Raw genomic sequence first — 14,382 nt, forward strand, 5'->3', positions numbered from 1 at the left:
CGGGGACCAGGGCGGGCCCCTCCAGGACTGAGCCGGGGACCAGGGCGCCCCCCCTCCAGGACTGAGCCGGGGACCAGGGCGGCCCCCTCTAATACTGAGGCAGGGACCACGGCGGCCCCTCCAATAATGAGGCAGGGACCAGGGCGGCCCCTCCAATAATGAACCAGGGACCAGGGCGGTCCCTCCAGGACTGAACCAGGGACCAGGGCGGTCCCCTCCAATACTGAGGCAGGGACCAAGGCGGCCCCTCCAATACTGAACCAGGGACCAGGGCGGCCCCCTCCAATACTGAGCCAGGGACCAGTCCGGCCCCCTCCAATACTGAGGCAGGGACCACGGCGGCCCCTCCAATAATGAACCAGGGACCAGGGTGGCCCCTCCAATAATGAACCAGGGACCAGGGTGCCCCCCCCCAATACTGAGCCAGGGACCGGGGCACCCCCTCCAATACTGAGCCAGGGACCAGGGCGCCCGCCCCTCCAGGACTGAGGCAGGGAGTAGGGCACCCGCTTCCAATACTGAGCCAGGGAGCAGGGCAGCCCCTCCAATACTGAGCCTGGGACCAGGGCGCCCCCCTCCAGGACTGAGCCAGGGACCAAGGTGCCCCCTCCAATACTGAGCCAGGAACCAGGGCGCCCCCCTCCAGGACTGAGGCAGGGACCAGGGCGCCCCCCTCCAATACTGAGCCAGGGACCAGGGCTGCTCCCTGCATTTCTAGAACAAATGAGTTCGCCTCCCATGTTTTACCCCAACATAACATGTTATTAGAAAACTTTCCTCGTAAAATGGAAGGAGCCGTGCCCTGAGCACCCAACACTCACCGCTGAGGCCCCAGAACTAAACCTGCCACACGGTTCCATCCTCACAATTGCCGTCCACCAGTCCATCTTAGTTTTAGATGGATTTCAAGTATTTTCTTGAGTGTAGCTCTGTCGCCCAGGCTGGAGTGCAGTGGCGCAATCTTGGCTCACTGCAACCTTCCCCTCATGGGTTCAAGAGATTCTCCTGCCCGAGCCTCCCGAGTAGCTTGGATTACAGAGGGACACACCACCACAGCCGGCAAATTTCTGTATTTTTAGTAGAGATGCCATTTCACCATGTTGGCCAGGCTGGTCTCAAACTCCTGACCTCAGGTGATCTGTCCGCCTCGGCCTCCCAAAGTGCTGGGATGAAGTTTTAGAGCTCAGGACACTGCCCCCTAAACCTTCCACCTGCAGGTTCTTTGAGCGCTCGTGTGTCCTTCCTGCGCTGCCCGTCGGGGGCGGGGCTCACAGTGGGATGCCCAGAGCCGTCTGGTGAGCGCTGGCAGCTGCCTGCTCCTGGACAGTCCTGGTCCTGTTGAGAAGGAGAGCCCACGGCTCCCCACCCATCTCCCCTTCCCCGCCTGAGAGGCCGCCCCTGCAGTGGGCTCCTCGCCCTGGTGCACGGCATGTGCCTGGCTGGCGCTGCGCCACGGCTCACAGGATGGGAGTGACTGCCCATCTGCCCCTGGGGGACGCCCTGCTGTCTACAGTCCTGACTCTCCAGAGCAGAGCTGCAGTGGACGTGGCTGTGTGGCTCGTCCTGCGGGCAGCTGCCCCCTTCTCCGGCAGAGCGCCCGCCTGTGTGCAACGCCGTCCCTCTGACATCTGTGGATTTATCATCCAGCTGTGGCTCCCTGACGGTCAGGTAGACGCTCACCAGTGTTGTCCCTGGCCTGGCTGGCCTCATGTGCTTGGCAGTCTTGTGTTGATGAGGCCTTTAGACTCTGATGTATTGATGGTGATGAGGTCTTTCCCGGCTCCTCCACTCTGCTCTGTGGAAGAAACCTTCTGCGCCTGACTCCTGCCGCTGTGTGCAGCCGCACGTCAGAGACCTGGGTGTGGGCTGGGCGTGTGCTGCAGTGTCAGAGGCCTGGGGATCTGCAGATTCCTGGAGGAAGCTGGGTGCTCTGGGCTTTGGGAGCCAAACGGTGCCCCCGGCAGCACTCTCTGTGCACGTGGAGGGCAGCAGAGCCCGAGAGGCCTGGCAGAGAATAGCTCCAGAGAGGCTCAGGAGGCTCCAGAGGACACACAGGCAGGAGGATACCACACAGCGCCAACAGCCGGAGTGAGGGGTCCTCCCAGATCTGACTTCAGCTGAGAACCCAGAAGGTCCATACCTTGGTGCAGGGCTCCCTGGCCCTGGAGTCCCTGCGCCAACAACCCTGAAGCCAACCCTGACAGAAGCAAAGTGAGCCACGGGACAAATGCAGAGCGTGGCCCGGGAGATCACACCCTCCACCCTTCACGGCACACATCACAGCCACGCCCAGTGAGGCTGTCCCACAGGTAAGGGGGGGCGTGACAGTGACGAGAGTCAGCAGCAGCCCACATGTCACTTCACAGTGCTGTGGCTTTGATGCGTCCCCCAAGGGTCCTGTGTTGGAAACTTGATCCCCAATTCCGCTCGGCTGGGGCTGGGGCCTGGTGGGAGGACCTGGGCCGCTGCCCTCGCAGACGGGCGAATGCCTCAGCATGGAGTGAGTTCCTGATTAACGGGCAAATCTGGCACCTCCTGTCCTCGCCTTCAACCCCTGCCTTCAACCACGGGAAGCCACAGGAGGAAGGTCCTTGCCAGACACCGCCCTCAATCTGGGGCTTGCCGGCCTCTACAAGTGTGAGCCCATCAATTTCTGTTCATCATAAATGGCCCAGTCTGTGGCACAGCAGCACAAAGCGGACTGAAACAGCACAGACGTGTTCAAAGACTTAATGGAAAAGATGGCCATTGAATGCGCACGTGGGAAGCCTCAGCGGAGAGACCCAATGGAGAATCAGACGGGCTGAAAAATGCCACGAGCAACGCAACAGTCATGATGGCCGTCAGAGGCTGGAGGCTGCGGGAAAGGAGCGAACTTAGCCTGGCGCCAGCAGAGCACAGAAGCTGAGGCCAACAGCCAGGGCTGAGGGACCCGGGGACAGGGCCGAGCACTCCTGTCACACACACAACCAGAACCCAAGAACGAAAGCAAGGCTGGGCCTGTCTAAAACTCCGCAATCCAGCCAGACAGCACTTTGGGAGGCTGAGGAAGGTGGTTCACGTGAGGTCAGGAGTTCAAGACCAGCTTGGGCAACAGAGTGAAACCCGGTCTCTAGTAAAAACGCAAAAAAATTAGCTGAGCATGGTGGACAGCGCCTGTAATCCCAGCTACTCTAGAGGCTGAGGCAGGAGAATCACTTGAACCCAGGTGGCAGAGATTGCAGTGAGCCAAGATTGTGCCACTGCACTCCAGCCTCGGCGACAGAGCAAGACTCTGTCTAACAACAAAGCTGGCCAGGTGTGGTGGCTCACGCCTGTAATCCCAGCACTTTGGGAGGCTGAGGCAGGCGGAGGACCTGAGGAGCTGACGACCAGCCTGACCAACATGGAAAAACCCCATCTCTACTAAAAATACAGACAATTAGCTGGGAGTGGTGGCAGGTGCCTATAATCCCAACTACTGAGGAGGCTGAGGCAGGAGAATCACTTGAACCCGGAGACAGAGGTTGCAGTGAGCCAAGGCCTAGGTGGCAAGAGCGAAACTGTTTCAAAAAAAAAAAAGCAAAGTTAAGGTAGAAAAATGTTCCACGAAATAATGGCTCACATTTTTCCAAAGTTAATTTTAAAAAGTACCGTACCAACACAGAGCTCCAAGGAGTCAATGGATCCCAAGCAGGATAAAGTCAGAAAACCACACCTAAGTAGAGCATAGTCAACATTTTAAACCAAACATAAAACCTCAAAAACAGAAAAACTGACCCATTCTAGAACATTCACAACAAGGGAACAATATTCAGCAACCTGAGTCCTGAACAGGCTCAGCACCAAAGCCAGCGCCAGCCCTGAGCACGGGCCCAGGCAGTGCTCAAGACGCCCCGTGCTACTCGGTTCTGTTTGGGCAGTTCTCCTCAGAAGAGCCCACATCCAGAAACTCCTGTGGCCCCTGCGCCAGGAACAGATGAAGAAGGTGTGGGGTGTCCCCCGGCGGACAGCCTCCCAGCACCGAGAAGCCATGACTTGCGGCTCCTGCGCAGCACACGCCACCAAGACGCCAGGGTGAAGGAAGCGCAAACCACAGCTTCCTAGAAGCTGGCGCCGGAGACCTGTGACCGCCACCCAAGGGCCCACGTAGCCATCTGGGACCCCAAAGCCATCCAGGGCCACTCCTTGGGCTGCAGGTTACAGACTGTGCCAGGCATATGTGCGGATGTGTATGCAGATGTGTGTGTGCGTAGATGTGCGCATGTGCGTATGTGCCTGTGTGCTCGTGTGGCTGTGCGTCCCTGTTTGCGGATGTGCGTGTGGAGGTGCGTGTGCGAAGGTGCATGTGTGTGGATGTGCGTGTAGGTGTGTCTGCGGATATGCCTGTGTGCTTGTGTACACGTGTTTGTGGCTGTGCATGCCTGTGTGCAGATGCGTGTGTGGGTGTGTGGATGTGTGCGGATGTGCGTGTACGTGCGTGTAGATGTGCCTGTGTGCTTGTGTACACGTATTTGTGGCTGTGCATGCCTGTGTGCGGGTGTGTGTTTGTGTACGCGTTTGTGGCCATGCATGCCTGTGTGCGGATGTGCGTGTGTGTGGATGTGCGTGTGCTTGTGTACACGTGTTTGTGGCCGTGCGTTCCTGTGTGTGCGTTACTGTGTACATATGCATGTGTGGGCATACGTGTACACATCTGCATGTGGCTGTGTGTGTGAGCGTGCACACACATGCAGGGCTAGGAGACCACACCTCCCTGCAGGGAAAGCTCAGTCGCTTGGCTGAGAAACGGCACCCAGGGACTCCCCAGCCACAGGCTGTCGGACAGGCAGTGAGGCTTTGTGGCCCACGCCCAGCCTCTGCCCACAGAGGTGGAATCCCAGCAGCCTCCCCAAGGGCTGGGGTGGGCTCTGGTTCGGGATGGGGCCTCAAGCCGGCCTCCCGGGGCCCTGGGTGCAGCCAAGGGGAACAAAAGTGGCCGGGCGCTTGAACCCAAGAGGCAGAGATTGCGGTGAGCAGAGATCAGGCCACTGCGTTCTAGTCTGGGCAAAAGGGCAAGGCTCCACCTCAAAAAAACAAAACACTGAAGCAGCCAAAAGTGACCCCCAGAGCAGCCCTCACCTGGGAAAAGCTGCTCGACTCACAGGACACACACTTCTGCCGCACTAACGGTCTGCTGAACCCCACTTCTGCCCACAAGTGGCAACTACCATTCATCCCCATTTAACAGGTGGGTAAACTGAGGCAAGAGGTAGGAAGCTGCACCACAAAACATTCTTGGGGTCCAGGTGGCCACAGCCCATGCTCCTGCGCCCCTGGGCAGCCGCTCCTGAAGGTGCAGCCACGTCACATCCACTCCCTGGGCTTCAGTTTCCCTCATCTGACAGCCTCATCGGGCTGAGAGGCCAGATTCTGGTATCGCCTGCTGTGGGCGCCAATGTAAGGCTTATATACTGCTGTGGCCTCCTGGACCTGCCCATCCCTCACTCCTTCACAAGGACCCCGATTTCCACCACTACAGACACTGACTGGGGGTGCACTTGGGTCCCCCGGAGAACCCCACTAAAAGATGCCACGTGCCTTCCTGCAGGAGCTCAGGCGTCTGCCGTACAGCCAGCAGCACCAAAAATGAATTTAACCACGTTTCCAGGGATGATCCAGCTCCCAGGCACAGCTAATCACGGACTGGGGTCGGCCCCAAATGTGCTCAGAGCTCCCCGAGGCCCGGTGGTCATCTTCAGGCACCCCCACCCTGGGAAGGTGGCCCTGGCTGGTGAGAGGCTCAGCCCCCAGCCCCCTCCTCATGCCCACCTCTAGTAGACCCCGGCAGGGGAGGTAGGTGTGAGCAGACGGGACGGAGCCAGGTGGGCCAGGCGCTGCCTTTCAAAGGGTGAAGCTAGGAGTGGCGCACAGTGTCACTGCCACACAAGTCACTCCAGCCACCCGATGCCCACTCTGGGCTGGCCGAGACCTCCCATGAGCCGAGTGCGGGCACGTGCCTGCAGTTAACGCCGGGGCTTCATCCTGCGTGGACATGGGCAGTGGAAGTCACTCCTGACTTAGCACTCAGGCTCCTCGAGGCCTGGCCTGCTCTGGGCCACCCGCTTCCCAACAGAACTGTTTCCCAAAAAGGGGACAGGGCCAGAAACCCACCCTCCCCGCAGAACCTCCTCGCCAGGAAGTGGCGCTCACACCACGATCAACCTGCAATTCAATGCACCTGCCGGTGACCTGGGGTTGCCCCGCCAGAGGCTGCTGTGACCCCGGCACGGCCCTGCCACGGCCTCCCGCCCCCGCCCCCACCCGCCACCGAGCGGGCCTCACCTAGGCGGAGCTCCCCGAAGTTGCCACAGCCGATCTTCTTGCCAACGCGGAAGTTGGGGCCCACCATCAGGACCCCCGAGCTGGCCCCCGAGCTCCGGACGCCGTGGCTGCTCCGGCCCCCGCCGGCCTTGGACATTCTCCGGCCCTCCTCCGTCTCCCCTTTCCCTCCTTTCTTGTCAAAATCCATAAGTTTGTGATACCCTGGCCTCTCCACGGTGACTCTGCTGCCGTGCAAATCCCAAGTCTGTGGAAACCTGAGGTCCTGGCTCCTCTGAGGCTAGAACATCCCGGCGGCAGGCGGGCGGGCAGGGCCCGCAGCTCCCGGCTACTGAGACGCAGGCGCTTGGGCCGGCCAGGCCGCGGTGCTCATCTTGGTGGCCTCGGGGTCGCTCTCGGGGGCGGAAGACATCCTGCTGACAGGTCCCACTGCTCAAAGCTCACGGTTCACAGCTGTGGAGAAACAGACACAGGTGAGCACCAGCGAGGCCCCCATGGGGTCGGGGCTGCAGAGCGACTGAGGGCAGGGCAGGGTGTGGAGGACATGGGCAGGGGGTTGCTATGCTGGAAGGGGCTCTGAAGGCCGGGGCATGACAAGCACCATTCCTGTCCCAGAACCCAGCTGGGAAGCACGCGCTGCATGACATCAGAGGCCAGAGGTCTCGATGAAAAGGGTGGGGCTCAGGGGCTTTCTGGGGAGCAAGGGGGGTGGGAAGGGTGGCACGGGCAGGAGAGCATACTGCTAGGAGGGCATGGTTGCCAATCCCAGGGAGAGGCCCAGAGGGTCCTGAAGCCTGGGGCAGTCCACTCCCAGACACAGAGGGGCCACACAACGGTCCCTGTCCCCAGGCCCCGGGCTGTCTAAGAAAGAGGGAGGGAGACAGGTGACAGCAGGCAGGCCCAAGGCAGGGACACGGGAGCCACCGGGCTGCCGCTGCTAATGGTGGTTGGGTGATGCTGAGGGCGGGCCAGAAGGCAGGAGGCCCCCGGCCCTGACCCAGGCTCAGGCTTCGCTCTCCAGGGCCACTGGTGGAGTGGGGCAGGCTGAATGCCACTCGCAGCTGTGATGATGCCAGAGTGGGTCCAGCCCAGACCCCTTCGGTGCAGAGCGGAGCTGGAGAGGGACCGGCGTGGCCTGAGGTACCAGTGTAACCCAACGTGACCTAAGCAAGGCCAGACAGCCAACTTGCTACCCCAGGGGAAAGGACAGAGGCCTCTGGTCCTGAGAACGAATGCACAGTTCCCGCTCCTCAGATGGTGGGACCCCAGCCCACAGCCCCTCACTGTGTCCACACCACCTTAAATACTCCTGAGCGCAGGGCCACCCAGGGCCCCAAAACCCGCTGCCGCCCACAGAGAAACGCAGTCTGGACAGGGCTCATGGCTGAGGGGACTCCGTGGGTTGCTCACAGGCCCCGACAGGAGGCAGGACAGTTCCCTTGAGGAACCTCAGGCAGCCTGGGGAGGGGTCCCACCTGCAGAACCAAAGGGCGAGACTGTGGTTTAACTGAGCTCTACCACACGGCAACCCCAGGGACGCGGCTGTCACCTCCTGACGCCCTTGAGCCAGGAAACTGCCCAGGAGGCCAAGAACCCTGCACGTGGGGCCACCACAGGCCACCCGCCAGTCCGCACAGATCCTGCCAGGTCCTCCCTCGCCCAGGCCCCAGCAGCACCCCCACCCTACCCTGGGGCTCCAGGCAGACAGAAGCACCACCTTCACGAGAGAAGGGGGGAACCAGAGTTCGCTGCTGTCTCCCTAGATGTGCAGGGGAAGAGGTGCCCTGCCAACGAGCAGGACGTGGGGGCCACAGGTGAGAAAGGGCAAGCAGAGCACAGCCATTGTCAAGAATGGAAGGACAGGAGCTCCCCACTGAACAAGCCACACCGGACAAAGGCACTGACATCGCCAGCTGCTGCGCGGCACGCAGCCCCTGCGCTCGTGTCCGAGAAAGGCCCTCTGATCATCCCAGGCGGCCCTGAGGGTTCCACACCGCCGTCAAGTCACTCAAATCTTCCAGTTTCCCAGCACACACAAGAGTCACGTTCCCAGCGTACCGTGGTCTAGGACGTGTGCGGTAGCCCTGTGTCTGATTAAACAACGGACGCACTGCAATTAAGCGGGCGTGATGCCTTAAGCCCGTGGCCACAGCCACTCGGGAGGCTGAGGCGGGAGGACCGCTTGAGCCCGGGAGGCGGAGGCTGCAGCCAGCTATGATCGTGCCACTGCACCCCAGCCCAGGTGATAGAGTGAGACCCCATCTTAAATAATAAAGAAATGCAGTGCTGGGCGCGGTGGCTCACGCCTGTAATCCCAGCACTTTGGGAGGCTGAGGCGGGTGGATCACGAGGTCAAGAGATCGAGACCATCCTGGTCAACGTGGTAAAACCCCGTCTCTACTAAAAATACAAAACATTAGCTGGGCATGGTGGTGCGTGCCCGTAATCCCAGCTACTCAGGAGGCTGAGGCAGGAGAATTGCCTGAACCCAGGAGGTGGAGGTTGCGGTGAGCCGAGATCGCGCCATTGCACTCCAGCCTGGGTAACATGAGTGAAACTCTGTCTCAAAAAAAAAAAAAAAAAAAAAAAAAAAGAAAGAAATGCAAGTGCCTTACTGCTAAGCCCCGGTGATGATCGTCGGAACCGTGCGTGAGCCCTCATCCCCCCGGAGGGGGACAGCGGCTGCTGAAGGCTGGGGACGCTGGGGCAACGTCTCAAATTCTGACTACAAAAGAGTCGGCCACACGGACGGACTCTTCCTTTCATGCGATTTCTCTGTGGGGCGGCTGCCTGACGGCATTTACTACCCGCAGCAGAACGTGTTTCAGAACCGGAGTCAGTCCTCTCAGACCTGCTGCTGCTTCATTAGCTGAGGCTGCGGGATATTCCCAGTCCCTTGCTCTCATTTGGACAACGTCCACGGCGTCTGCACCTGGACTGGAATGCAGCTGGAGCAAATCCTCACGTGTGAGCGTTTTCTCATGAGATCGTGGCCACTCAGTCGCATCTCCAGGTTCTTCTAATTCTCATTCTTTGCTGCTAAAACCTCTGCAGCTTGATCCCTCGCCGCGATCCTTGGAAGACTGGGATCCACTTCTTCCAAAATTCCACTGATGCTGACATCTGACCTCCTTCCACGAATCACACATGTTCATCACGGCATCTAGAAGGGCAAATCCTTTCCAGGGGGATTCAAGTCACTCAATTTCCCCAGTGCCACCAGAGGACTCACTCTCCATGGCACCTACAGCCTTACAAATGTATTTCTAAACCATGAGACTTATGGGCCAGGCACGATGGCTCCTGCCTGTAATCCCAGCACTCTAGGAGGTGGATGAAGGCGGACCGCCTGAGGCCAGGAGTTCAAGACCAGCCTGGGAAACCCAGGGAGACCCTATCTTTACAAAAATAAAAACAAAGTTAGCCAGTCACATGGCAGTGCTCACCTGCGGTCCTAGCTACTTAGGAGGCTGAGGTAAGAGGATCACTTGAGCCTGGGAGGCGGAGGCTGCACTGAGCTGTGACTCTGCCATTCCACTGCAGTCTGGGAGACACAAAGAGACTTTGTTTCAAAAATAGTAAGACTTGGCCAGGCACAGTGGCTCAAGTCTGTAGTCCCAGCACTTTGGCAGGCTGAGGCAGGCAGATTGCTTTGAGCTCAGGAGTTCCAGACTGGCCTAAGCAACATGGCGAAACCCCACCTCTAAGAAAAAATGTAAAAATTAGCTGGGCGTGGTGGGACATGCCTGTAGTCCCAGCTACTCAGGAGGCTAAGGCAGGACAACTGCTTCAACCCAGGAGTGCAGCGTCACTACACTCTAGCCTGGGTGACAGAGTGACACCTTTTCATTCATTCACTCATAAATGACATGCCAAGGAGTCATCTTGGACTCATTCGTCCATTCATTCATTGATCCATGGGCTGCAGAATGCATGCCATGCCACCAAGGACAGAAACACACGTTGTCCTTCTGTCTCCATCAGGGCTCTGGGGCGACCGGTGCCCTCAATGAGCAGTCATGTTTTGAAAGGAATCTTTTTTTCTGAGCAACAGGTCTCAAAGTGGGCTTCAGATATTCCGTAAACCTGGCATTAAACAGGTGTGCTGTCATCCAGATCCAGGCCGTTGTTCTATTTCTTTCCTTTTTTTGAGATGGAGTCTCACACTGTCGCCAGGCTAGAGTGCAGTGGTGTGATCTCGGCTCACTTCAACCTCCGTCTCCCGGGTTCAAGCGATTCTCCTGCATCAGCCTCCCGAGCAGCTGGGGTTACAGGTGCACGCCACAACGGCCGGCTAATTTTTGTATTTTCAGTAGAGACAGCGTTTCACCACGTTGGGCAGGCTGGTTTTGACCTCCTGACCTCCTGATCTGCTCCGGCCTCCCCAAGTACTGGGATTATAGGCGTGAGGCACCGCGCCCGGCCCTGTTGTCTTATCTAGAGCACAGAGTAGGTCTGGCATCCTTCTCAGGGGCCCTAGGATTTGGGGAATGGTAAAAGCCCTGGCCTCACCTGAAAGTCACCAGCTGCATTAGCCCCTAACAAGAGGGTGGGGGGGGGCTTTCCTTTCAAGCCAGGGAAGCACTTCTCCCACTTGGGGAAAGTCCTGGGTGCCATCTTCTTCCAGCAGAAGGCTGCTTCTTCCACACTGAAAATCCGCTGAGCACAGCCACCTCCATCAATGATCTTGTCTGAATGCTGGCTAACGTATCTCCATCTGCACTTGCTGCTTTTCACCTTGAACTTGAGTTTTTTGGTGGTTTTTTTTTTTTTTTTTTGACACGGGGTCTCACTCTGTCACCCACAATCACAGCTTGCTGCAGCCTCAACCCCCTGCGCCCAAGCGATCCTCCCACCTCACTGGTGCTCCAGAATAGCTGGAGCTACAGGCATGCACCACCATGCCCAGCTAATTAAAAAAATTTTTTTGCAGAGGCTGGGCATGGTGGCTCCTGCCTGTAATCCCAGCACTTTGGGAGGCCAAGGTGGGCAGATCACTTGAGGTCAGGAGTTCAAGACCAGCATGGCCAACATGGTGAAACTCCAACTCTACTAGAAATACAAAATTTAAGCCGGGCATGGTGGCTCCTGCCTATAATCCCAGCACTTTGGGAGGCGGATGCAGGCGGACCGCTTGAGGCCAGGAGTTCAAGATCAGCCGCCTGGCCAACATGGTGAAATCCCCACCTCTACTAAAAAAAAAAAAAAGTACAAAAATTAGCTGGGCATGGTGGTACGTGCCTATAATCTGAGCTACTCAGGAGGCTGAGGCAGGAGAATCACTTGAACCAGGACCCAGGAGGCGGAGGTTGCAGTGAGCCGAGATCGTGCCACTGCACTAAAGCATGGGCTACAGACGGAGACTCCTGTCTCAAAAAAACAGAACTACGCAGGCGTGGTGGTGAAGCCTGTAAGCCCAGACAGCCAGGAGGCTGAGGCAGGAGAATCACTTGAACTCGGGAGGCGGAGGCTGCAGAGAGCTCAGATTGTGCCATTGCACTACAGCCTGGCCAAAGAGCGAGACACTATCTCAAAGAAAAAAAATCATCAATGGGCTACAATAAACTCACAACACAGCACTATATATTTCACTTTCATGAAAAAGTTATAATAAACCACCATGTTACTCCCTATCTCTGTGGATGGGCCTGTCCTGGAGATTCCTTTTCTTTCTTTTTTTTGAGACAGAGTTTCACTCTTGCTGCATGGCCTGGAGTGCAATGGTGCGATCTCGGTTCACCACAACCTCCACCTCCCGTTTCAAGCAATTCTCCTGCCTCAGCCTCCCGAGAAGCTGGGTTGACAGGTGCACGCCACCACGCCTGGGTAATTTTATATTTTTAGTAGAGACAAGGTTTCTCCACGTTGGTCAGGCCGGTCTCGAACTTCTGACCTCAGGTGATCCACCCGCCTCAGCCTCCCAAAGTGTTGGGAGTATAGGCGTGAGCCGCCGCGCCTGTCCTGTCCTGGACATTTCATAGAAATGGGATCGCACACTACAAGTCCCCTGTGTCTGGCATCTCTCGCTGAGCCTGATGTCCTCAAGGTACGTCCGTGCCATGGCCTGCGTCGGGGCTGGGTCATGTTCAGGTGCGTGAAGGACCACACCACGCCACCTCCTCTGCTGACGTCCATCTGGGCTGTAGCCACCGTCTGGCTGCTGGACTCCGCAGCTGTATTTCTCACAGGCTTTTGTGTGGTCATGGGTGTCCACTCCTCTTGGATATGTAGCTGGGAGTGGCCTTGCTGGGTCGGATGGGAGCTCCGTGTGCGTCACTGAGGAGCTGCCCGGCCGTGTCCACAGCGGCTGGAGCGAGTTATACTCCACCCGCTGTGCCTGAGGGTCTGATTCCTACACACCCAGTCACCGCTTCTGTGAGGTTTGGTTTCTGTTTTTGCTTTGAGACAGGGTCTGGCTCCGTCGCCCAGGCGGGAGCACAGCGGTGCCACCTCAGCTCACTGCAACTTGTCTCCCAGGCTCAAGCAATCCTCTTGCCGCAGGCTCCTGAGTAGCTGACTACAGGCATGCACCCCCATGCCTGTGTTGCCCAGGCTGGTCTCAAACTCCTGGGCTCAAACAATCCTCCATCCCCGGCCTCCCGAAGTGCTGGGATGACACGCATGCGCTGGTGGCCCCAATTCTGTGCTTCTGGGCACATCCATGCTGGGGTGTGCTTTGAATGTGCATTTTTCGGCTGACTCCTGGATTTAGATGTCAGATTTCTCCACTGGACTGGGTCAGGGGTGCAGGGAGGGGTGCGCTGGTGCTGCAGCTGAGGGAGGGGCCGGAGACACTGACGTGACCGAGTGGCCATGGGTCAAGGGATGACAGCTGGTGGCCTTCACCCAGCTTAGCGGGCAGATTTCTCAAGCTACCGACTCTCCTGACTGTCCAAACATCCAGAAACGCCCACGCATGGCTAACCTAGTTTCTCTAAACCAACTCATATTAAAATTTAACTTCCTTCCTGGGCGTTTTGGGGGGGGCAGTCTCCTCATGTGCCCTGGGAAAGGGATCCGTGAGAGGCAGATCCGCCCCCGCCACAGCTCATCTCTCTCCCGTCACAGGGACAGGGCACCCAGGCTCCGCTGTCCTGGTATCCCCCACCAAGGCCCTGCTCCTGGAACCAGCCACCAGCAGGGCCTTCTGGGGAAACGGACAGCACGGCCTGGAGCAGAGGCCGCCGGGCCCGCCTGCGAGGCTCCTTGGCATGGCTGGAAACTCAGGGTGACATGCACACCCTAGCCAAGAGGGACATCCAAGGCACCCCCACCCAATGCCTCTGTGTAGGGAAAGCAGCAGCAGCTCTGATGGCTGAGCCAGGCTCAGGTCCTCCACCCACCACGGCCAGGTTCTGACCACAGGGACCACCACACCGCACCGCCCCCAACCACACCCCTCCACAGCAACGAGAGCCACGGGGAACAGCCCATCAACAGGAAGAATGCCACAACTGTGACAGCCCGGGCTGGGGTCACACTGGGCTGTCCTGGTCACACCCTGCCCATCCATCCATCCGTCCTTCTACTGTGGCTGCCTCCAACCCCGCCCAGACAACAGCTAACAAGGTGGACAGGGAGACTTCTGCAGAGGACCGCCATGGGGGGTGACGCATCCATGGGAGAGAAAACTGGAGCCTGGGGCCTCTCCCCTGCCTGCCCCCCGCCACCTCTCCCCTGCCCAACCCGCTGGCACAGAACACTCTCCCTCTGGAAACCCTCTTGGGATCCACAGGAAGAGGCACTGAAACATCCATGCCTGCATTTTTTTTTTTTTTTTTTTTTTGAGATGCAGTCTTGCTCAGTCGCCACGCTAGAGTGCACAATCTTGGCTCACTATAACCTGTGCCTCCCAGGTTCAAGCAATCCTCTGCCTCAGCTTCCCAAGTAGCTGAGATTACAGACACCCACCACCACGCCCAGCTAATTTTTGTATTTTAGTAGAGACAGGGTTTCACACGTTGGCCAGGCTGGTCTTGAACTCCTGACCTCAAGGTGATCTGCCCGCCTCAGCCTCCCAAAGTGCTGGAATTACAGGTGTGAGCCACTGTGCCTGACCTCCTTTTTTTAGTTAAAACAAGA

General features: G+C 58.2%; 1 protein-coding gene across 2 annotated transcripts in view; it reads right to left on the reverse strand.

Annotated features, from left to right (window-relative positions):
- Nucleotides 1-14,382, reverse strand: part of CSNK1G2 (casein kinase 1 gamma 2) — a 33,258-nt gene that overhangs the window by 3,111 nt on the left and 15,765 nt on the right. For both annotated transcript variants that reach the window (XM_032252375.1, XM_032252376.1), the window contains exon 2: nucleotides 6,304-6,753. In XM_032252375.1, coding sequence (XP_032108266.1) covers nucleotides 6,304-6,490 — 187 coding nt within the window. In that variant the 5' untranslated portion in view covers nucleotides 6,491-6,753. The remainder of the gene's footprint in view (nucleotides 1-6,303; nucleotides 6,754-14,382) is intronic.

The sequence above is a fragment of the Sapajus apella genome, unplaced genomic scaffold, assembly GCF_009761245.1.
Source record: "Sapajus apella isolate SASKATOON/1434 unplaced genomic scaffold, GSC_monkey_1.0 scaffold77, whole genome shotgun sequence".
In the NCBI taxonomy this organism is placed as follows: Eukaryota; Metazoa; Chordata; class Mammalia; order Primates; family Cebidae; genus Sapajus; species Sapajus apella.